We start from the raw sequence: 25,928 nt of genomic DNA on the forward strand, positions 1-25,928 counted from the left end.
AGGTACAGGGGAAAAATAGTTCATGGGCTTTGAAGTCAGATAAATTTAGACTCAAATCCTAGCCTTTCACTTAAAAGATGCACAGCTTGGGTCTGCCTTCCCAATTGTAAAAGTTGAGATAATACCCAACTCTGCCCAGAAAGCAAGTCAAAGTATCTAGCACATAACAAGTGCTCAATTCCCTTTCCTAAACTAAATGAGAGAGAGAAAAATTAAAATTCAACTATTTCTAATTGAAAAATTTATACTTCTATATACAACTAAATAAAATTTTAGTTAAAATAATCATTCTTTCAAAAGTAGATGTTGAAATTCCCCACTGTTTGAAGACCAACAGCTTGTAAATATGGCCCCTTCCATATGCTGGAGTCTTACGTGACCATGACTGGTCAAATCTTAAGCACACACCTGATACCTTTTGGCTTCTGACAGCTAATTTTAGCCCAATCTACAAGGATACCCATGGAGGTAGCTCAGCAGATAGGATGCTAGGGCTAGGACTAGCATGCAGGAGATGGACCTGCATTCTCAAACATGATGAAGTGACAAACACAGGAAATAGAGAGCAGGAATAAACAGCACCCAGCACGCCAGAGACAGCAGATTCTCAACAGGCAAGAGACCTTCAACCTTGCCCTAAAGAAGCTGACTGGCCATCTTCCAGCTGTCCTCCAGAGTGTCTATGAGGATAGGAGCATCCTAAAGTAGGGAGAGCCTATTTCTTCTTTCAGGTCTCTAAGTGACTATACTTAGGGCATCACTAACCCATGGAACAACTTCAAAGCAGGTCATGTATGCTTTAAGCATCTTCCTACCTACTTGTCTGTATTTCCCAAATGTCTATTGCCTCCCGGCCACCCATGTGCAGAAGTCCAAGTCTACTGATAAGAACTTCCCATGGCACTCCACAGGAAGTAATCTTCCACCAATATCCTCTTCCTTTTCCTTTTATTCTTTTTCATTCCATCAAAATTCCCATTTCTCTGTTGTAATCAATTTCCACTTGGTAAAAACAATATAATTGGAAGCAATTTCACAATACAGTACAATAGTTATTTTTCTCTTCTCCAGCTCAATATTGTACAGGTCTTTCCTTCTATGAAGATTTTTCTAGCTCCTTCAGTCACTCTAGGTCTTTTGAGTTGGGGTAAGGGGAAGATAATAAGATAACAACAATTACCTCATAATGCTTCCACCTGCTAAAACACTTGCTAAAACTTGCTAAAACAGCTGACAAAGACCTTTGTTAGTACCTGACCTTAATTTTGTGCATTTGTTTGTTTCTTTTAATATATTTGTATTAGTACATATTTGCAGTACACACAGTTTGCAATCATCTTGGGGAGTGAGATCATGTACATAATACAATTTGTTTCTTTTTTAAATCCCCTTCCCTCCTCTCTTCTCCTTTAATTCCCCATTCCCCATTTTCATTCTTGTTCATAGTATTAATCTTAGTTTATGTTTCTGCCATATAATGCTTACATTCATTGAGGTTATTAGGTTCCTGTACATGGTATATCTTTATGCTACTTATTTCCCTTTCCCTTTCCACTCCCCCCGGCATCCTTGATCTCTTGGGCTTCTTCCCATTTTCAAGAGAACCATCCCCATGTCTCTTTCTATCCATCCTTTATTATTCTTTTTGTTTATACTTTGCCTTAGTCAAATGAAGGATACTATATTGCATTTAAGCATGTGTGTCTGGTTTATTTCACTCAAAATTATATTTTCCAGGTACATCCATTTTCCTACAAATGTCTCAAATTTGTCCTTTATAGCTGAGTAGTGTTCCATTATGTAATTATGTATATACCAGATTTTCTTTATCCAATTGTCTGTTAATAGTACCTGACCTTTTTAAAACTCTAGACCTAAGCTCTCCTGTTCTTAGGACAACAGTGGAGTTGGAAGTGCTGAGCTGGGTATATAGTTGATCCTCTCCACATAAATAAATGCACCTACCTTCAAATCATGCCTTCCTGGCCATTACTGGCCCAGTTTGTTTCATTCATCTTTTCAATCTCTTTCATTGACTTCCTGACCTTAAATTTTATGTCTAACTGCAGAATTAGGTAAAGTAGTGTCAGCCTTCAAAGTCTGTGCCATAACCTAGCACAGTAGTTTGTTTCTGTTATACAACAGAACTAACACTGACAGGGTTATATAGAATTATTTTCCCAGGCTGGGGGCATGGCTTGGTGATAGAACACTTGCCTAACATACACAAGGAACAGAATGCAATGCTCTATGCTCCAAAAACGAGAATTCAAAAATATTTTCCATTTCAAATTCTCACAACAATCATTATTTCTAATGGTGAGGGAAATCTGTCTTTTGAACTCTACCCCTATATTTCCACTTTCTTAAGTGGCCCCAACATCTAAATGTCCTGTGGCACAACAAACCACAACTCTGGGTCTTGCCATTCTCCCTCAGTGCCCTCCCTATCAGTTTTCTCTATAGCCACTGCCTTTGCCAGGGCCCTCATCATTTCTCTAGAAAGACTCTGATTAGTAGCCAGCCTCAATCTCAGAGCCACAGTGAGAATCAGGGCCTGGCAATCTTAATGGAACTGGGTGTGATGGTGGATGCCTATAATCTTAGCACTCTGGAAGGCTGAGGCAGGAGGATCACAAGTTCAAGCCCAGCCTGGGCAATTTAGCAACTTAGTGAGACCTTGTCCCAAGAAATTAACAAATAGGGCTAGAGATGTAGCTCAATGTGAAAAAAATCTTAATGGTGTAAATTAATCAAGGTGAACGTAGGTATCACAGGGAAATTCCATTAACATAATTCTGCCCAGTGTTTAGATAGAAAAACTTACTCAAAAATTTGAATTATATATCATTTGAAGAATCATAAAATGTAAAACTCACAGAGTTCTACTGTGTCAATATCCATCTGGAACAAAGAGATTTCAAAGAGAAATCTACATAGTTAATAATAATTATCCACTGTAGTTATGTTTTAAAGAAGCACTGCAGGGCCAGGGATTTAGCTCAGTGGTATCGCTGCCTGCCTCACAAGCACAAGGTCCTGAGTTTGATCTCCAAGAAAGAAAGCGGGGTGGAGCACTGCCATTCTAACAATAGATGATTTTTTAATTGTATATTACTAAAAGTAGTTATAGAGGTGCAAGAATAAGAGTACATTTCCATGTTTTGTTCAAGTGTGAAACATTGTTTATACAATTGGATTGACTTTAATAGAGAAGCTGAGAACATACTATACCTCTTGAACTCATGGTTTTTGTCTAATGACAGCTTCAGCAGTAATTTTTGAGTAATTGAGGAGTAAAAAGCTTTCAACCCTCTCACTCTACTTCTCTTGCTGCACCTGCCAACATCTGGATATTTGGAGCTATCCTACAGTTTGCCCAACAAGTGAAGGTAACATTTATATTTCAAACAATTAACTTTATGGAAAACATTAGTGAACATATACATTTTGCAAGTTAAGTGACACCTCTGTAAATAAAAAATAATTGAGAACAAATGCCGATTTAAGGATAAAAGTAAGATAAGTTAATCACCAATCTCACTTTAATCTTCTTAAAGACTTGTAACTTCCAAGTTTTGTCACTTAAATTTTTATATTCTGAGCTGTTGGGCCTGACCAGACTGTTGGTCCCCTGTTCAGTGAAAGCTCCTCTGCCCCACAGAGTCATGGCACTACTGGGAGGAATACTTGCTGCCCATACTGATGCTATACTGCAACTGTCCCTGCAAGTAAGGAAAAAAGAGACCCAGATCCAGGCACGTAATGCAGCTAACCTCATTCTCTGAGGACACTATTTTTTTTCTTAAATTCTTTTATTGGTACATTTTAGGTATACATTTTGTTTACATTTATCATTGGGTGTTTGTACCTGTACATGATGTATCTTGGTTCTTATTTTTTCCCCATTACCTGTGCGCCCTTCACCCCTCCACCCTTCTCTATTTACACAGACATCATTTCCATTTTTTTTCTTTTCTCATAATTTTTCCTGAGAACACTATTAATTCACACTTAAATATTACTAACATCTTCAGGTCTGAAAGTCGGACCGAAGCAAAAGAAATCCAAATGAACTTCAAACCTGGAAATCTAATTCTGTCTTTTCTTTCTGATTTCTTGTGATCTTCTCTAATCTTTCAGCATACAAATAACCAAAAGGATATTCAAGAGGCCAGGAAATAATTTAAAATAATTATTAAGATAAATAAATTTTTTCACTCAATTTTAATATTAGTTTCCACTAAAATATATTATCTCCAGTTTTACATTAATACACCAATTCCAATGCTGTGGGATTCAATTGGGTCAATTTTTATTATCTAAAAGTTTCCACTTAACAACAATATTTTTCAAATATTTTCTGTGAACAAATATTAAAGTAGTTTAAAAATAGACTATTATTTTCATGTAATGCATTGCTCCCCTCTTTGAATAGGAGTTTAAGGTCTCCTTAACATTAATTTCTGTCATTTTTTGTCATGAAAAATGTTCAAGTGTTAAATAGAATTCCTATCATGCAACTAGGCATGATTCCAATTAGTCCTCAATTGAAGACAAAATGACACCTTAATAAGCTTCAGTTTGCCAGTTCTTTGAACACTTGATGATATCATCATTTTGCCAATCATTTCTTGAACTCTGGCTTCACGTTCTCTGTCACAAAAAATTACCTCAACTATTCAAAGGAAGACAATCAGGGATGTCTCTTATAGAACTGAATGGGTCAGAAAGCCCAAAATGGGTTTTCAAAGATATCAAGGAAGGAGAGTTATGCATCCAATATCTTCTCCAAGATAAATTTCTGCCCACATTCTCAGTAACTTTACTGAGGCAGCAGAGGTTAGGAGAAGAAGGAAGAGCAGTATGTTAGAGGTAACTAGAAGCATTATCCCCATGTCGAAGAAGATAACAGCATATAGAGTAATATATTCTGGAGTGTTGATTTAAAAATTCATCTTAAATTTAAAAAAATTTTGACCAAAATGATTATATAATTAACTCAAACCTGCATCACCATATTTGTTTTGAGCCTAAAAGAAACTCAGTAAGTGTTCCCTGTGTTTCTATGGGGGAAAAAAATCTCCATATTTGAACTTACTAAACCATGTTTGATCTCATTTCTAAAAATTCTGATTAGGTTTTTCACTTAAGATCTAAATTAAGATTCCTTTAGGGAAAAATACTAACATTGTACTCATTGAGACTTTAAAATTCTTTCCACAAAATGAATGGGTCACTTGTAGTAGTTAAATTACTATGTGAATATAACATATCCACCAATAATGAGCCATTCACAATAATCTGCACATCATCAGTACAATATGCAGATTTCTATGCAGTTTCTATAAAACTGGTAGGCTTTACTGACATAAGTTTGGTGAACTCTTACTGTACACATATCTTTTTATTTCAGTAATAGTATGAAAACTAGAAGTAAACCAATTTCAAAAACACATTCATTTTTCCATTTTATAAATTTTGAAAGTTGGGAGAAGAAATCTATTCCAAAGAAAATATTAAGAAATGCAGGCCGGGGATTTAGCTCAGTGGTTTCGCTGCCTGCTGCGCAAGTGCAAGCGCAAGGACCCAAGTTGGATCCCCAGTACAAAAAAAAAAAAAAAGAAAGAAAGAAACGCACCCACAATCCTGGATTTCAAGTCATATTACAATAATACAGTGATTTAAAAAACCCAGCATGGTACTGGCACAAAAACATGTGGACCAATGGAATAAAATAGAGGATGCACAAACAACCCCAGGCACATTCAGCTCTCTGATATTTGATAAAGGGACCAAAAACACGTGCTGGAGGAAAGATAGCCTTGTTAGCAATTGGTGCTGGGAAAACTGGCTATCCACATGCAGAAGAATGAAGACAGATCTGTATCTTTCACCATACCCTAAACTAAAATAAAAATCTAAGAATTAAAACAGAAACATTTAACCTGCTGGAAGATAAGGTAGGTAAAACTGTTGGAGTCACAGATTTGGGCAAGGACCTTCTGAAAAGATTCTGAATTGCCCAAGAAAAACATTAAGAATCAACAAATGGGATCATATCAAATTAAAAAGCTTCTTCATAGCAAAGGAATGAACAGAGTAAAGAGAGTACCTACAGAATGGGAAATTTTTTTGGCAGCTACAGTTCAGACAAAGGATTGATATCTAGAATATAGAAAGAACTAAGAAAAATTAGACCCCCAGAATAAAAGAACCAATCAAAAGATGATGAACAACTGAAATGAATAGAGGAATGAAATGAATTCTTGAAGAAAGCAGTACAAATGGCCAATTAACACACAAATGCAAAGTAAAATGATACTGAGATTCCATCTTTCTCCAGAAAGAATGGCTATCATCAAGAAATCAAGTAATAAATTCTGGTAAGGCTGAAGGGAAAAGGAAACCCTTTTACATTGTTGTTGGGAATGTAAACTAGTACAACCACGGTAGAAATCAGTATGAAGATTCCTCAAAAAACTAAAACTAGAAATTCTATTTCACCCAGCTATTCCCCTTCCAGGTCTCTTCCCAAAAGAGGTAAAGACATCATATTACAATGATACATCCACATTCATGTTTATAGCAGCACAATTCACAATAGTTAAATTGTGGAAGCAGCTTATATGTCCATCAACAGATGATGATGTATAAAGAAAATGTAGTATTTACACACAATGGAGTGCTACTTTGCTATAAAGAAGGATACATGTGAGTCACCTGTAGGAAAATGGATGTACCTTGAATCCATAATATTAAGTACAATAAATCAGACACACAAGCTTAAAAATCATATGGCTTCTCTTATATGAGAACCCTAAAGTATAAATAAATCAAAGATGACAGGAAAAATGGAGACAGATCTTTGGCAAATGCAAAGGGGACTAAGAGATGCTGGGAAGAGGGTGTCAGGGGAAGGGGATGTAAAAAGAAACAAGATGTATCATATACATGTACCAACTACCAACAATGGATGTATTCATTATGTACCACAAACATTTACTAATAAAAAATACGTCTCTCTTCAGAGTTTAATTTATCTGAGAGATGGTTATAGATCATGGCTTTGGAGAAAGACGGAAACTACTACCTAAAGCTTGATTTGGATTTACATCATCTCAGGTAAGAATATCAATACTTGAAATCTAGAAATATACTGACCAAGTATAATTGAAAATATAATGGATTTATATGGAATAAATGCAGTTGAGAGATAATGTTCTGATACATAAGCAGGTATGTGGGGTCAGAGAACCTTACCATGAGTCCCAGCTATTCTCACTACTAGTTATAAAACCATGGGCATTATGTTTATGTTTCTTGATTCTTTTTCCATCAATATAATGGATTATCCTGTGATCCAGGTAAGAAGGTCAAAGCAGAATTTGCAGATACTAAATTTCATTCTTACAGATACTTAAGAGTTGCATGAGATAATGTAATGAAAAGACTGAGCAGCAAGTTTAGTATATAGGAGGCACACGATAAATACTAGTTGTTTCTGCTGTTAAATGTACACAAATGTAAAAATTCAATTTTGTTCTAAAACGTGCTACTTATTAAAAGTGGAAATCAAACAGCATTATTTAATTATGACTGTAGCAACAACAAGTATGTTAAATCACTGAAAGAAATGCAAACTGCTATTGCTCTGAGAATCTCAGCATGGGGTTCAAAGTACTAGTGTCTCTTTCCCATGCTAGGCAAATATTCACATATAACCCTGTTACTCTTCCTTTTTTTGCCACGGCCAAGTATTTTCAAAATTCCTAAAATCTTTTTTGGAGGAGTCTGTGATATAAAGGAAAGAATATTAAATTAAGACTGAGAAGCAAGTCCTATTTTGCTAGTTTTGTGACCTTGGTAAGAGAATGCCCTTGAATTGTAGGTTCCTTACCTGTAAATTTATAATAATTGGATACGGTCACTTTGTTAGATTACTCAATATGATCTATATCATTGTTAGGTACTTAAGATATTAGGTATGACTAAAACTTTCATATCTGGTAGAACAATCTTTGTAAAATGATTTCTGGTTCCTTGCAGGAACTACACAATGATCACTTATACTTTGTATTTAAAGTAGCTCCAGCATTTAATTACCTTTTTTTCCAGAATAATTTTAATGTTTCTACAGAAACACACTAAGTATAATGAGAACAAAAGACAGATTTTTAAAGCAATCATTAGTTGATACAAAGTTATAATTCAAAGGGAATACTTAATATGTTATTATTTAGAAGGTTTGCCTTTAAAGGAATATTTTTTTATCTAAAAGTGGACTACATACCATGGAATGTAGTTTCCATGGTTACCATCACATTAAAAAAAATTCACAGGACTACAGATATACTGTAACATATAATATTTCTACAACTGGATCATTCTTAGAGAAATTGTCTTGTTTTAGTTTGTGTTTTCCCTTTTTAAAGTTAATTTTCTCCATGATGAGGACCAAAAGGCATTATTTATAATAATTTAATCATATGTATATTTGTTACTTTTGTGTTTATAAGATAAAATTTATTATAGAATTTTAGAATTATAATGGAAAAAGAAAGGTGGTGCCCTACAAAAAATGTAAGCTTTACTTGAAATGGTACTTTTTATATTTTAGCCTAATTAAGCACATGAAAACTAGGATTCTTACACATATTACTTTATATAACAATATATAAATAATACAAACATATTATTAAACTCATATGTAATATTATTAGACACCCACATTCATATATTACAAAATACAAGGAAGGTTTTTGACCCCACTCTATTTTGAAATTATCACTTGGTGTCAGGGAAACACAATATTTCCCCACAGGTTTTTAAAAGGGCCTAGATAGGAAAACCTCTATTTATATTTTAAGTATATCCAGAAAGTTTTTGGGTTCTCTTAAATACAGCCAACAGAGAATACTATAAAAATATCATCTACAGAAAATAAATAAAAATTATGTGTGGTTTTACCAGCCGTCTGTCCAAAAAGTTATATTTTCTTTTCATAAAATAAAAATAAAATGTTATAAGTTTTCCCTACCAACTTTCTAATACTTGACATTAAACTCAGTACACTAGAGTAAAACCTATATAACACTTAGAACACAATTCCACTCCATCCTCCCTCTTATACAAATAAATATGTACATCAGGGAGAAGTGGCACAGTGTGATATGTACACAGCTGGGACACCAAGCAAACACTCTGATGTGACTGTGTGTGCCACTAGGGACAAGAAGGGAACAAAAGGCAGGGTGACATTAAGAGCAACAGCCTCACTACATTGTGGGAAAATACAGTTCATATACTTTAGTTTTTCTTAGCAATCAGTTCAGTTTGACTCAAAGAAATAAAAATCTTTACTACTTCAGAACAAAGGCATGATCTTAATGAATAAATACTGATGATTAAATACTATTTTGGTTACACAGGTAAGGTATGAGCCATTTTAGCACAGGTACTTTTATCCTGGAAGGAATTATTTGATTTTATTATTTCTTGTAGGCTTTACAGTGTATATGCAGAGAACAAGAGACTCATGTAAGAGAACAACACACGTGGAAATTAATATTAGGGCATTACCTTTTAAATTACTTTTAAAGACATTTTGTAAGGGTTCCAGATTCTAGTCACAATGATAAAATGACAATACTAGAATTTAGTAGATGTATGCTTTAAATGTACTTTCTTATGATTTATACTATCTATAAAATTAGATCTCAAAAAGCATTTTTTCCAGTGTTGGGGATGGAACCCGGGGCCTGGCACATGATAGGCAAGTGCTCTACCACTGAGCTACACCCTGAACCCAAGCTTTGTTTTTTTAATTTGATTTGATTTGTTTTTTGATTTTTGGTATTTTCAATAAATTTTAAATAAAATTTTGACATATTAATATAAAGTTTGCTAATTACACTTTTTTGAAAATGTTTAATGAATCTAAGCTTTTCCTATTATTTCCTATTAGTTTGTTTACAAACTTTTTAATCATACAGAGAATATCATGAGTTACAGGCCAATGCCCTTTATATTTGGTCCCATGTAACCAATTTCTCTCAGAACTGAGAGCTAAGAAAAAAATTATGATTTCTTTCATTGGGTTAATAGAGTCATACAATTCATCATGTTGCCCTCTTTGCCATGGCTTATAGGCAAGCTCAGAGATAAAATTTACACCTAACTATAGCATTTTTGTCAAGTATCGATTTTCTATTGTGGCTAATATCATCTATTAATTACTACTTTCATCTCTATTTAAGTATATATTCATTTTAAATTGCTGCCTTAAATGCCTGCTGTAAATAGCAGGCACATAATGAAATTAAAATAAAATGTTTTCAATAGAAATATGTTACCAAATACCAAGTACACAGGTAGGCATAACAATTATGTTCAGATTATACATATTATTAAATTTGCCCTTTGAGTTATCAGTCTTTGAAGAATAATAGGAATATTTAATCTGGGTAATGCATATATACATTCAGTTTATAAATGAAGGTTTATGTCTTGTGTTCATATCTGAAAATTCATAGAAATAAGTTGATGTTATTAAAATCTAATTATTAGATTATAAACATTTTTGGAAAATCTTTTTTAAATAGAGGAGACTACAAATTTAAAATGAGTCATATGTTTAGCCTCTTAATGTGAATCAACATAGCAAAATCAAGATGATCTGTTCATTTACTATGCAAAAACTGTTTATGATTAGAATCATGATTCCCAGCTTAAAGGATCAAAGACATTTAGATGGCAATGTTATGGAAGATTTAACATATTTTTAGAGATCATTGATAACCTTCAAGGATGCTATATTTAATTTGTATGATATTGAGCGTGGTTCACAGGGGCTGCTGGCCTGAATTGATCTGTGTGTACTGCAACAGGTCACAGAGCTATGCTAAAATAGTGGCATCACCTGTAGGTAGATCACTAAGGTTCTATATAAAAGTCTAATACCATTCATACCACTGATTTTAGGCAACAAACATAAGAGATTAAGCAATCTCTAAATGGGTCCTGAAAGGACAATTGAATGATCAAAGAATCTATGCTCTTTCTAAATTCTAATTCAAAAGGAGAAAGTACAGACATCCTTTCATTATATTACAGTATAAAAATAAAACAAGAATTATGTACAGATCTTTCATGTTAAAGGAATCTAAGATGATTTTCATAAATTTTCTTTAATTTTATAATATTAAAAACATGATTGAATCAATCAAATAATTTTCCAAAATAATTTCAACAAGAGAGTCCTGGTAGGTGAGAAATATTTGACAATGAGGTTATGGATTTCTTTATGTCTTGGTTTCTGCTGACCTGTAGGGCTTTTCTTGTTAGTAGATGCCAGATTAGACATCTTCTATGAAGGTGATGAAATCTAATTTGCATTTTTATCAAATGTAATTATCAAAATGTAATATATCCTGCCCCTGAAAATCTAAGTATAATGACAAAAATATAATGCACATATAGAATAAATTAGCTAATTATATAGCATATAAAAGGAGGAAAATCGTTAACTGTCCTTAGATGCATTACTATACCTTATAATTGTTCTATAAAAAAGAAATTATTAGGAGAAAAACCAACCTATAATAACTATAAAGCATAATCATCAAAGGGAGTTGCTAATTGATAGGATTCACTTTAAGGTAGGTAACTACTGTACATAATAATTATTTTATCAGCATACAATCTACTAAATATTTAGAAGAAGCCAAAAATAGATATTTAGAACATTATTCTCACTTAAGACCCTGATTAAAGAGAAGCAACAAACAAAGCCATGGAATTCAAAGCAGATACTGGCCCTCTTTTGGTTAAGTATTTCGAATAGTCCTTTTTACAAAATGGCCTCCATTGCTAAACTGGAACAGCCAAACATGAATTGAAAAACCTCTATGGAACTAAAACAAAAAATTATATGATCTAAAATTTAAGATTGATGCGTTTGTTCTGCATCAAACAACACAGTAAGTTTTTTTAAATGTTCTATTTTGAAAAACATGCCCAGTTTGCTCTTTGGAAATTTGTGAATGCAATTCAGTACATAGAAGCTGGCACAAATTAGATTATACAGATCCCAAACAGGAAAAGATATAGTTTGAAAATTCAGGACTTACATGAAGAAAACTTGGAATTAATATCCTCAGTGAACAACCAAAGATAAATACAAATTATCAGCAGTTGATACACATACGATTTTTTAAAAACATAACTCATTGATAAAGTTTTAAAAAATGTGTTCTTTAAAAACTAGGTACAAGACACACAAAATTATTTTTCTTTTCGCCAAGAATGCATTTAGGCTAAGTTTGCATTACTTACTGGCTTTCCCAAGACAGAAATTCCAATTAGTAAAACGTTCCAAGAAAGATACAAAATATAAGAAATATCCTGCATTGCAATATTTGCAGAGATGATATAGTCTCATACTTAATATTTCAATGAGAAGAAATTCAATTAATAACTTTATTATACCATCCTGTGGCTTAATTATATGTAATAATTCTAAAATTTTCCTTTTGTTATGATTGGATGAACCGCACCCTATACGGCAGATACGGCATATGAAAAATCACAAAGATTTCCCCTAAATTTGGTCCCCGTTTGTGTCAGTTTTCCACCACAGCACCAAAATAGAAGAAAGATATGTAAATTAATATATTTTATTGTATCTATTATTTGATTTTACTATTCAAACAGATTCTATACTAACTCAGACCCATTATCCCCCCTTATCATGGGAAGACAATGGTAGGGTTTAACATCATGTCTGAAGGAGAATGCTAAGTTTGAAAATATTTTTAATAGAGTGGCTGAAAATCAAAAGACCAGCACTTATTGTTTAAAGGCTATAGTGGGGATGATGGCAAAAGCACCATACACAATGATTTAACTGGAATCATCTGACTATTCTGGTACCATGGCTACTACAATGACTACCTTTTAAGTTAGCAGACCACCACAAGGCAAACTAAAAATAGCTTTCCAGTACATGTATACGACTGACAAAAAACCTGTGCTGAGAATAGTCCTATTGTACCAGTTATTCTCTGAAAGTAAAAGACAACTCAAGGTCAGATGAAAAATAACCAATAACTCCTATTCTTTGCCTTATGGCTTCCCGCTCTCCCCCCCAAAAATTAACATTTTATTTAAATAGCAGCATTTTTATGTTTAGATAACTATAAAATTGTCTAAAGACATATCAAAAGATTTATTTTGTTGTTCGAAAATTATATTATTTTAGGAGGAAGAATAACTAGGGGAAGAAGCTTATTTGTAGTGTGGTTAGTGTGGTTAGATTTCAAAGGAAAAAGAGGTATGAGAGGTATGTAGACCTAGCATATGACATGGTTTTATTAGAAAAGAAAATTATCTTTTTATTATTATCAATTCCTCCAAATTTTTCTTTAATAAAATTTCACAGCAATCTCCTCAAGAGGATACACTAAAGGCCCTGGATTATATATACCCTAAAGAATGTATTGTATCACAAAGATACATACCCAATAAGATTTTTTTTTTCATCTGAAATTTATAAAGATAATTTTCCATGCTGACAGTGCACATTTCATCCATAAGTTTGAAGAGTCAAATGCTACCACAGCTGGGGGTTATTCTGCCAAATGGCTTCCAACAGGGACTACAGAGATGGAGGCTAGGAGGCATGTGTATGTGCACGCAGGAAAAAGCAACAGACCTGATGGGAAATAGCCCTTCTCTGGAGTCATTTTTATCAATTACAATCTGAGTGATCTAATCAAACATGAAGTCTCAAGAAAAAAAGCAACACTAGGAAGCAAAAGCAAATATTAAAACAGCTGCTTGATTACCTACAGAGATTAAAACAAAAAGCAAGGGGTGAGGCTGATATATTTCTTAGGGCTTTTCTAAGGCTGAGGGGAGGGGTAAGGGGCAGATACCTTAAAAAAAATCATGAAAGGAACTGAGACAAGATTATAAAAAAAGGGCCAAGTTAGAGCGCGCCATGGGATTTTTAATCTGGCTACCTGTGGTTTCTGTAGTTAAAGCCTTATTCATCCCCAAAACAGGGGGTGGGGGCAGAGAAAACAAAAAAAAATCACAATTATATGTCAGTTTTGCAAATGATCAAACAGCGTGCATCATCAAGAATAATAAGAGAACATTAAGCGCTGATGACTTTAAAATTAGATACCCGTTTATCAAATATTATTGATAATTACCTGTGCATCTCGTTTCTTGAACTCTTGAATTTGATTTTCGTGCTCCATATTGGCAGCGCGAAGCTGTTTCCCCAGGTTTTCAATTTCCCGTTCATGGTCTCGGACTAGGCTATCCTTCTCTGCGTTATGCTGCTGTAATAGGTGCGTCTTCTCCTGTTCATGCTCCAGCTTCAGCTCTACTATCTGATTGGACAATGAGGAGGACAGTTCATCAAGAGAACATCCTTGTCGTCATGACAACTCATGTACAGCTTAATTTTTCTCTAATTTGTCCAAGTTGAAAATTTTATTTTTGCGTCATTATTACCTCACCCTTGAAATACCTTCATTTGGTGGGGGGATTTTATTCATACCTCCTAATATTCAAGACGTTTGGTCATATTCAGGAAATCCTTTTGCAATCTGTTGACACAAATGTCTGAACATTGAAAAAAAATTATGTCGAATGCTAGGTATTTCCTCGCCAAGAATTTGGGTATAATTGATCAGCAATGGTTGTAAATGGTTAATAGTCAGTACGCTTTGCTTTTTGCTTAAATATACACATGTAAAAAGCAGCAATTAAATCGGTCAGTTTTCTTCATGATTTTCAAATAAAAGATCTGAGCTAAATACGCAACTGGATTATTGTATATACAGTTGTCCTTTTAAAAATAAAACGATAAATTTCAAAGCTCTATTATCTCGTTGTCAGCTACGGTATACCAACATAAACAGATGTTATGTCTTCCAGAAGAGCACCTGCTGTGCTGCAAGCTTGCGCCATGATTTCATAAAAAGCATTCTATTCTCAGGATCCTTTCCCAGTCCACTCCACACTGGAGACTGTGACCTTGGCCAGTCTTAGCCTCTCCCTGCTAGACTGAATGGCAGCCCGAGACCAAGGGCCTGGTTGCCGCAGCTTTGATACTAATCCTCCCAGACTGTGCACAATGGCACCCTACCTGGCCTGCAAACTATAGCCAGCCAGGCTGTCTTTGAAGCAGGTGATGAATAGGGGACTGCAGGAAGCCAGCTTCCCCAGTGAACTCCAGGCCACACAGCTGCTAAGAACAGTCACTTGAATTTTTCTTCAGTTTTGGTGGATTTCAGGGGCAAAACTGCTGTTATCTAGAATATGTTGTGTTATTTTCAGCGTGAGAATCCATCCTCAAAAAAGCTAACAGTAGGAGACTGCTCCAAATCGATCTCATTTCGTGCAATGAATCACCAGACTACCTTATCTTAAAGCTATAGCATTCATTTATCTAGGCATGCACACTGCATTAAATTTCCAAAGTTATTTTTCTCTGAAATTTGAAATTCTCAACCCCTAACTGCAAACCAAGAATGAAAACAAAATTAAAGGTTTCAAAATGTTTTCTTATTGTGACATTTCTTAGAGAGTTGGGAAATCAACAAATTTCTAACCATTTATAAATTTATTAAGCTATTTAGAAGAAAGAAAAGTAAGCTAACTTTTATATATACTTAATTAACAAAATAATGTACAAGTAATATGGAAAATGTTTAATTCTTTCATTTAACACCAAAAATGTATTTTAGTGAATTTATTTAAAATATAATGGGTTTCCTCATATATTTCTGTTTTTGGCAAAATATGGAAAAAATTAGTACAGAACTATTCTCTTAATAACACTAAAGTTTTCTTTGATTATTTAAAATATATGTGCATGTTTTGTTCTGTGATTTGCACAAGTACAATATTAATCCCAACAGAAGACAGAAATTAAAATTTTATTATTATTACAGCCAAATATATGAATTATTGAGTTGGAATATTTTTAGTTCTTACACACATTATTATTTCTATTTATTGTTATACTCTCATGCATCATTATAATAAATTATAAACTTCGTCAAAATCATTTATGTATGTAACATACTGAAAAAAAGGAGCAGGTAGAAAGTTCTTCCAAGACAGTAAGTATGACTTAAAATTCATAGCAAAACATTTTACAAGTAACCAAATAGCCTTTACATGGAAGACAAGAATTACAGATCAGCCTCTCTCCCAAAAAAAGGCACATGAGTATAAGTATAAGTGAGATCATTAGTAATGGAGCTGTACAGTTTTAGGATCTAGTAACAACATCCTGTAGTACCTTTCTAACCTGAGTAATTGTCCTTGATCACATTTGTTTATTCATTTTAAAAAGCTAGGGGAAAAAATGAAAGAGTGATAATGGAATTTCAGCTGTAAAGATAGATATTTTTAAGTTATTGTTAGTTTGTTATTTTTCCAGGGCCTGTTACCCAGTAATCCTACTTAATGAATAAATCTCAAAATAAATCTCCGAAGCCTTTTTAAGAGAAATAGCTGAGGCTCATCTGCTTAGTCCAACATTAATAACTTCTAGATGTTATGGGCTCTTTCTGGTCATAGTGTAGATTTCTTTGCTGTCAGCATCTTTTGGCAGAGCTGTCATCTCTAGAGAAATAGTAGAGTCCAGAGGAAAAGTCTGAATGTTCTGAGAATATCCTGACTAATGGTATTCATAACCACAAAGGCCATCACTGGCTTGTGTTAAAAATCAAAGTTTTACTGGTCTCTGGGCCCTTCTACATAAGCAAATGTTACAAGAGTCCTTCAGACTTTCCAGTTTGGTTCTTTACAGGACCATCTCAAAGGTAAACATGAAGTAGCATCTCTTATTTATTTTGGACCTCTTTACCTTGGGTACTTTGGATTGACCAACAATAATGTCTAATAGAGTTAATGATTGAGATAGTAAATTGTGGAAAATCTGAAGCATATTGCATCTACAAGGATGAATACTGAATGGATCAATCAACTTCTAAGTCAAATGGGGTCTACATCATTATAAAGGGGGAACAGGAGGCACTACTCAAAGACTAGCTAAAGGGATACTTGTAATACGGAAAGGCCAAAATTCCCTACTCCAAAAGCACTAAGCCACAAGACAGGTAATAACACTGAGTATGTGCCCACCCTCCACAAATTAAAGCACATTTTCATGTCTTCCAGGGACAATGGAAGCAATTAACATTCATGTGCAAGCACCTGATAATCACTTGAGATACTGAATTTCATGGCTTGGTGGTTGAAGTTGAAAGACAAAATAGCTTTATTGCCTAGAAACATCTAGGGTGATCCACGTGAAATTGCCATATTTTTTCCTTGTAAATCAAAACAGGAGATAATGAGTCTTACTCCACCCACTGTGCTACTCCCTAACACATTCTGAAACTGAAGTTCAAGAGGGAAGTTTCAAAGTTCTGAAGTCCCTGAAAGCATAGCTCTCCATCACAGGCTAACTCACTTTACAGTCTAATGATGATACACTCATTTCAACTCAGGTTTCAGGTAAGTGCCCAAGGGCTGGAGCACATTTCAAGCTCAAGAAGGACCAAGACAGAGCTGAGAGATTTCCAAGTCTCTGGGTGTCTTGGAAAATGTATTTAAATCCTAGTAACTTTTGCAATAGTGCTAGCAAATATGGATTGAGTAGTTTTTAATAATCATATAAAAAACAAAGGGTATAAAAAAGTTACTGCTCCTCATTACCTAACATATAGAAAATTAACACATCTTTTTAACTCACCTCAATACCAGGAACTCCAATATGAGATACACAAATTATAGATGTAATAGAAGGCACCATGACACATTGAAAAGGAAGAATTATGATACAAAATATAATAGAACCTTGAGCTGCAAATAACTTGTTCTGTGAGTGTTTAACAACATATACAAACATTTCTAGTAAATTTTAACTTGATAAATGAGCAATGTCTTGTAATACAAGTAGTCCGTGGTGCCAAATGTCACACAATCACAACCAAGTCAATGGTTCTTCTCAGTCATTCTCACTGCAGGATTATCTGCCAACAGCAAAGGGTTACGGAGGAGATCTTGTCTACAGAGGAGGAAGAGAAAAAGGTGGAGGAATCCCTCACTTCACATGAGATTGGAGAGATGTGTAAAATGTGGGAAGTTGCAAACATTGTAGAAAAGCACCACCCAAATGAGGCTGCAGAAGTGCGAACAATAAATCTGTTTAACAACAATACAATGTCACATTTCCACAAAATCCTCAAAAGAAGGCAAAAGCAAGTGTCATTGGATAGGTTCATTGTGAAAGTTGCACAGAAAGAAAAAGATACCAATGAGCCAATAGACAGCAGTGACTCCATTAGTGATAGCGAAAGTCCTCCTACAAATAACCCTCCTCTCTCTTATCTCCCTCACACCAGCAGGGAAGGTTTTCAAAGCTAAGTACAGGTTAATTTGTTTACTTTTCTATATATTTGTATTTTTCATTATTTTGTATTATATTCTTATAGTCATTTTTATATGAATATTTAGGGTTATGGAACAAATCATCTGAGTTTCCATTATTTCTTCTGGGGAAATTCACTTTAATATAAAAGTGTTTGGGATTACAAGCATGTTTCTGGAACAAATTATGCTCTAAACCAAGGTTTTATGAATTAAATAAAAGAACCTTAGAGAAAACCAAATTACAGAATCCATGTTCTACATACCTTGATGAAAAATGGTTAAAGCTTTAGGAAGTTGGGGGAGAAGCCCTCCCTATTCTCCAGCTAAGAAAAGAAAAATAGAAGGAGTCTATAATTGGGACCCCTAAGGTGGCTCTATCCTAAACTTCAATGATAAATGAATAAAAACATGAAAGCTATGAATCTGGAGGGATATAGAGTCTACCTACTTCAAGGTTAATCTTAAGCCAGAAATTTTCCTTATAATACCATAAATAGTTAATAACTCAGCTGCTGATGGAATGATTTTAGCAGCAGGAGGGTAACTATTCCAAGGCAAACAGTGCTTCATACTGAACATACCTGGCACTGGGTAAAGATAGCAGAGGAAATTGAAAATTGTGAAAAGAACAAAAAATGTTAACAAAATAAGCAAAATAAACCAAGAGAATGTTAAGTGGAAGCAAACACAGGGAAGAGGAATATTATTTTGACCAAATATTTCAGTTCAAAAGGTGGTAGTCAAGGAAAAAAAAGAACTTCTGACATCATTTGATGATGCATCCTATTTTGTTCCCATCCTCCAGACATAGAACTGATGACCTGAAATAATGCTGAAGACTATCCTATAATACCCCAATTTTAGAGAAAAATGGGCTAAAGACGCATTATTCGCATTTCCTTCCGTCTGGATGGGGATAGGAATAAAAAATGGCTGGTGGGAGAGAGGTATAAAAGTGTGAAACTGAAAATCTGGGGCTGACTGTGTCTGACAATCATAGGCCTTAGAGCTCCCATCAGAAAAAGAAATCACCCTAATAGAGCAAATACTGCCTCATAGGACCTTAATAAATTCTTATGAAACATAACACATATCAGTTTCTCTAATAAAAGTTTTCTCTAAACTCTGCCTCTCCATCCCTATCATAATCTGAAACTGTTGAGAAGTAAATGCAACAAAATATCTACATTCTCAAACTGGAACTCAGAGAAAGGCAACCAGATAGAAAAGAAAAGCAGAAGAGCAGTTAAAGATAATCCACACATTTTATATCAGCACAAACAGTAGATTTGGATGATAGAGCTTGTTCACTTTCGGGTGAAGCAGGATGAATGGAAAACAAGTTCAGATATTTATAAAAACACCATATTAGGGAAAAATGAATTTAGCAAAAAAGAGAAGCAAAAGAAAAGAGGAAGAAAATAGAGAAGGTCCATCATTCAGAAGGGAGAAAATATATGCCTTAAAAATGGGAAACAATGAGTCATAGAATTCAATAAGAAAATGAAAATAAAAAAGTATTCAAAGTCAGAAGATAAAAAAACACAACTAAGGACCAAAATAATTCTGTCACAAAATTAATGCTAAATTAGAAATGATAATGTCTGAAAAGTCACAACACTAATGTGGACAAAAGGCTTGAGAAAAATCATAGACCCAAGAGACAAAGAAAATAGTAGAAAAAATAGAAAATCTATGTATGTAGATACCAGATACTACCCTATAAAGAATGAAGAACACAATGTGTATATTAAAAAGGTACACTGAATACCCAGAAAAATTAGTTGCAATAAAGGGAAAGAATGGCTTAATAAAATTGTAAGTTCAAACATGGAAAAACTCAAAGACACAAACTATTCTTAAAAAGTAATTGAGAATACAATTCAAGCAACCAACAGATGACTAGAGAAGTTAAGCAACTGTGAAGTGTCAAAAGACAGCAGGACAATTTATACAAAGCTTCAGGCAAAAAGGATGACCAAAGAATTTTATGCCTCGGCAAGCTATCCTTTAAAAAATAAGACAACACAGTGGTTCACAAGCATGCCCAAATGCAATGGATACAACAAATATAAGCTCTTCTTGAGAAACTTACTTAATGATTAAATCTCAGTAGTCAATAGATCAAGACAGAGAACTTGGATGTGATCTTTTACTAAAAGCCTGGTGATAAGCACAAAATTGATTTAAACAAAAACCTAAGTCTATGTAACTGAGAATATGACTACAGAACAAAATATTTATGTTGCAGAGTTCAATGATGTACAAATAATACTATAATGGACAAAACAGAGAAAGAGGTAGATAGGAAGAGTAAGTGAATTTTAGTTTTTTAAAACAGGGGTAACAAATGCCCTCAAAATTTAAACCATAATACAGTATTTTTAAACTACTCCAAATTTAATTTTTTTTTTTTTTTTTTGTACCAGGGATCGAGCTCGGGTCCTTGTGCTTGCACAGCAGGAGGCGAAACCACTGAGCTAAATCCCCAGCCTAAATTCAATGTATTTTTATTAATTTTATTGGTACATTTTAAGTATAAAATATAATAACATTCATCATTGGACATTTGTACTTTTACATAATATATATTGATTCTTATTTTTTCCCTATTCCACTTTCTTTCCTTCAACTTCTCCACCAGTCTCTTTACAAAGACTTTGTTTCCATTTTTCTAATTTCTCATATTAATTCCATTCCCTTCTTTCCTTTCCCTTATGCCTCCCACTTCCCCTTCCGTTTTGGACCTTTTCTTCCTATTTCACATTATTATACATTTTGATCCTTATTTACACTTACACTTTCTCACACCAGAGCAACTATTCAGTATTCACATGTGTCCTATCTATTTCATGTAAGAGTATTGCCTAAATGTGCATCCATTTAGCTATGAATGGCTCTAATTTCTCATTCTTTATGGATGAGTAGTACTCCATTTTATTTTAAAAAACCCACATTTTCTTTATCCAGTCTCTAGTTGATGGTCAATTGGGCTGCTTCCAACTTTTATCTATTACAAATTGTGTTGCTATGAACATGGGTGCACATATATCACTGTGGTATGATTCTTTTAATTCTTTTGGGAAGACACCCAGCAGAGGAATAGCTGGGTCAAATGGAACCTCTAATCCTAGTTCTCTGAGGTATCTCCATACTGATTTCCACATTGGTTGCACCAGTCTGCACTCCCAGCAACAGTGGAGAAGGGTTCTTTTTTCCCCACAGCCTCACCAGTATTTGCTATTGGTTGATTTCTTGATAGCAGCCATTCTTTCTGGGGTGAGGTGGACTCTCAGTGTTGTTTTCTTTTGCATCTCTAGAATGACCAGTGATGTTGAACATTTTTTCATGTTTATATGCTGTTTCTACTTCTTTGTCTGAAAAATGTCTGTTCATTTAAGATGCCCATTTTTGGATTGGGTCTTTAAATTTGGGAGGTCTGATTTTTTTTAAGTTCTATATATATTCTAGATAGTAGACCTTTGTCTCAGGATGAGCTGGTAAAAAATTTTTTCCCAGATTGTGGGTTGCCTCTTCACTCTGTTGGTAGTTTCTCCTGCTGTGCAGAAGCTTTGTAATAAGAAGAGATCCCATTCTTGATTCTTTGTGCAAGTTCACATGCAACTGAGGGGTTTTTTCTTGAAATATTTTCCTACGCCAATATCTTCAAGAGTTCTACCTAACCTCTCTTCCAGCCGGTTTAGTGTTTCAGTTTTAATATTTAGATCTTTAATCCACTTTGATCTTAGTTTAGTGGATGGTGATAGGTGTGGGTCTATTTTTAATCTGTGGCAGGTTGAAATCCAGTTTTTCCAACACCATTTATTAAACAGGCTATCATTCCTCCAAAGAGTGCGGTTGGCTCCTTTGTCAAAGATGAGAGGCTGAGTATGTCTGGAGTTGTTTCTTCATCTCCTAATCTATTCCACTGATCCTCAGGTCTGTTTCTTTGCCAGAACCATGTTGTTTTTATCACAATAGCTTTGTAGTATAGTTTCAAGTTGGGGATTGTGATACCCCCTACCTTGTCTTTATTGCCTAGAATTGCTTTTGCTATTCTAGATCTGTTCTTGTTCTGGATGAATTTTTGGATTGTTTCCTCCAGTTCTGGGAAGTATGCTGCATTGAATCTATATAGTAGTTTTGGAAGTATGGCCATTTTCACTATATTGGTTCTTCCAACCAGAAGCAAGGGATGTCTTTCCATTTTCTGATATCCTCTTCAATTTCTTTTTTTCAGAGTGCTGTAGTTTTCAGAGTAGAGGTCTTATTTCTTTCTTAGGTTCATTCCTAGGTATTTCATTTTTTTGGATGCTATTGTGAAAGGAGTTGTTTCAACAGTTCTTCTCTCAGTGAGTCTGTTGTTTGTGTACAGGAAGGCTATTGACTTCTATGTGTTGACCTTCTATCCAGATACTCTGCTGAAGTTGGTTATTAAGTCTAGAAGACTTTTGGTGGAGTTCTTGGGGTCTTCTACATAGAGTATCATGTCATCTTCAAATAATGACTTCTTTGTTTCCTATTTTTATTTCTTTTATTTCTTTCTCTTGTCTAATGCTATGACGAATGTTTCCAAAACTATCTTGAACAGGAGTGGTGATAGTGGACATCCTTGTTTTGTTCCTGATTATGGTGTGAAGGATTTCAGCTTTTGACCATTTAGTATGATATCAGCTGTTGGTTTTTCATAGATGGCTTTTATCAGGTGGAGGTAGAGACTGTCTATTCCAATTTTTTGTAGGGTTTTTATCATAAATGCATGTAGGATTTTGTCAAATGCTTTTTCTGCATCTACTGAGATGATCATATGGTTTTTGTCCTTGGCTCTATTAATATAGAGTATTACATTTATTGGTTTGCATATGTTGAACTATCCCTGCATCCCTGGGATGAATCCCACTTTGTCAGGGTGTATGATCCTCTTGATGATCTTCTGCATTCTATTTGCAGTATCTTATTAAGGATTTTTGCATCTATGTTCATTGGAGAGATTGGCCTATAGTTCTCTTTTTCAGTTGAGTGTTTCTCTGATTTGGGGATCAAGGTGATGCTTGCTTCTAGGAATGAATTTGGGAGTATTGCTTCCCTTTCAATTTCATTGAAGAGTTTAAACAGTAGTGGCAAGATTTCTTCTCTAAATATATTGTAGAATTCAGCAGTGAAGCCACCAGGACCCAGGCTATTCTTAGTTGGTGAGTTTTTAATTACATTTTCAATTTTCTTTGACTGATATTTGGTTTAGAAGTTTTAGGTCTTCGTTAAATTTTGGTAGTTCATATGTATCTAGGAATCTGTCCATTTCTTCTGTGTTTTCCATCTTTTTGGTGTATAGATTCTCAAAGGTATTGATAATCCTCTGGATTTCTGCTGGGTCCATTGTAATTTCACCCTTTTCATTCTTCATTGCATGGATTTGGGCATTTTCTTTCCTTTTTTCCCCTCATTAACTTTACTGGTATATTTTAGGTATAAAATACAGTTACATTCATCATTGGGATCTTATACCATTACATGAGTCTCTTAGTTCTTATTTTTTCCCCTTCCCTTACCTCCCTTCACCCCCTCCAAACTTCCCTATTTGCAAAGACCTTGTTTCCATTTTTTTCCTCTTCTCATATTTTTTCCTTTCCCTTTTTTCCCTTCCCTTTCCCCTCCCAATTCCCCTGCTCTTTTAGACCTTTTCTTCCTGTTACACAATATCAGTTATACATTTTTTAAATTACAATATCAAGATCTAGGAGACATTACCACAGATTTTTCAGAATTTAAAAGGATACAGAAAGCATATTACAAAAATCTGTTTTGAAATAAATTTGACAACTTCTAAGAAGTAACTTAGAAGACAAATTAATGAAACTAACTCTGGAGGAAATATAAAATTTGAATAGCACCTATTAAAGAAAGTATATTCCTAGCTTGAAAACCTACCTATATGACAACAGCAGGCTCATAAACATTTTAACTGATAAACTATATCAAACATTCAAAGCAGAATAAAGAAGGAACACTTCTCCCCTCATTTTAGGAACTCAACATTGTGCTAATACTAAAACTGGATAAAGATAATAGAAGAAAAAGGTATGAACATAGATAGAAATTTGTTTAACGAAACAAACTCTTAGAAGTCAGATCTGGCAGGATGTAGAAAGTGGTTTTGTTATAGGGATGGCAGTGTTGGTTCAGCATTGGAAGATCCACCCCCCAAAAGTCATCATTTTAACAGAGGAAAGGAGAAAGCCATATGATCCTGTCACTAGCTGCAGAAAAAGTATTGGACCAAATTCTACAGCTGTTCATGGTAAAAGCTATCAGGAGACTAGAAGTAGCACAGAACTTTCTCAACAGATTAAAGACATGTACTCCATACTTCCAGCAAGAATGCCTTATATGAATGGAGAAGATACAATGCTTTCTCCTTAAGGTGGGCAACAAGGGCAGATATGCTTACTCTTTAACTGCCCATTAAACTTTGAAACCTAGGCCCAAACCAAAATAGTCTGGCAATAAAATGACACAATTAGGATAAGATTGGCATGGCAGAAGCAAAATCTTTATATGTAGATGAAATGATCATCTACAGAGAAAATACTAAGAAATCTCAAGGAGCCCCTAGAACCTGTACTTGAATTTAGCAGGATTAGAAAACACAAGGTATATATAAAAATTCAAGTCTGTGTATACTTGCTATAAATGAAGAATTGGATATTGAAATTTAAAAGTTATGTAGGAGTACAAAGGACCCAGAGAAGCCAAAAACAAAAACAAAAACAAAAACAAATACAGTGTTGGAAGATGTTTAGCACCCAATTTTAAGACTTGTTCTAAAGCTACAGTAATCAAGGCAGTGTTGGTGTAAGGAAAGACATATAGATCATTGGACTAAAACAGAGAATCTAGAAATAGAACCATACATATATGGTCCACTCAGTTTTGAAAGATTATTTAACATTAGCATTTTATAGAATATAAACTCAATTCAAGAGCTGAGGAAGAGATAGTGTCTTCAGCAAACGGCACTAGAACATCTGGCATCTGTATATAAAAAATTAACCTCAACCCTTTTTTTCCATACATGAAAATAACTTGAAGGGATCTATGAACCTAAATAAGAAAGCCTAAAAGTATAAAACTTTAAGAAGAAATTATAAGGGAAAATATTTATGAATTCAGGGTAGGCAAGAACTACCTAGGATACAAAAAACATGATGTATAAAAGAAAAAAAATTGATAAATGCGATTCTATCAAAATTTAGAACTTTAAATGACATCATTAAAATGAAAAGTAGTCCTTAAACAGACCATATTTACAATGCATATAACGTATGAGCAGAATATATAAAGAATTCTTAGAGCTCATTAATAGACAACCCAATTAAAATGTAGACATAAGATGATAAATAGCCAGTACAGCACAAGGAATGGTGTGCAACTCTAGAATCAGAAAAATACTAATCAGTACAATA

The 25,928-nt window shown here is 34.2% G+C and overlaps 1 protein-coding gene across 12 annotated transcripts in view; it reads right to left on the reverse strand.

Annotated features, from left to right (window-relative positions):
- Positions 1-25,928, reverse strand: part of Cep112 (centrosomal protein 112) — a 655,204-nt gene that overhangs the window by 362,969 nt on the left and 266,307 nt on the right. For all 12 annotated transcript variants that reach the window (XR_015450293.1, XR_015450294.1, XM_087208582.1 and 9 more), the window contains one exon: positions 14,220-14,402. Coding sequence is in view for 10 of the 12 variants with exons in the window: in XM_087208582.1 (XP_087064708.1) it covers positions 14,220-14,402 (183 nt within the window). In the remaining 2 variants the exon portion in view is untranslated. The remainder of the gene's footprint in view (positions 1-14,219; positions 14,403-25,928) is intronic.

The sequence above is a fragment of the Heterocephalus glaber genome, unplaced genomic scaffold (assembly GCF_053883595.1).
Source record: "Heterocephalus glaber isolate CG9 unplaced genomic scaffold, H.glaber_assembly_v1.0 deba00000937, whole genome shotgun sequence".
Lineage (NCBI taxonomy): Eukaryota > Metazoa > Chordata > Mammalia > Rodentia > Bathyergidae > Heterocephalus > Heterocephalus glaber.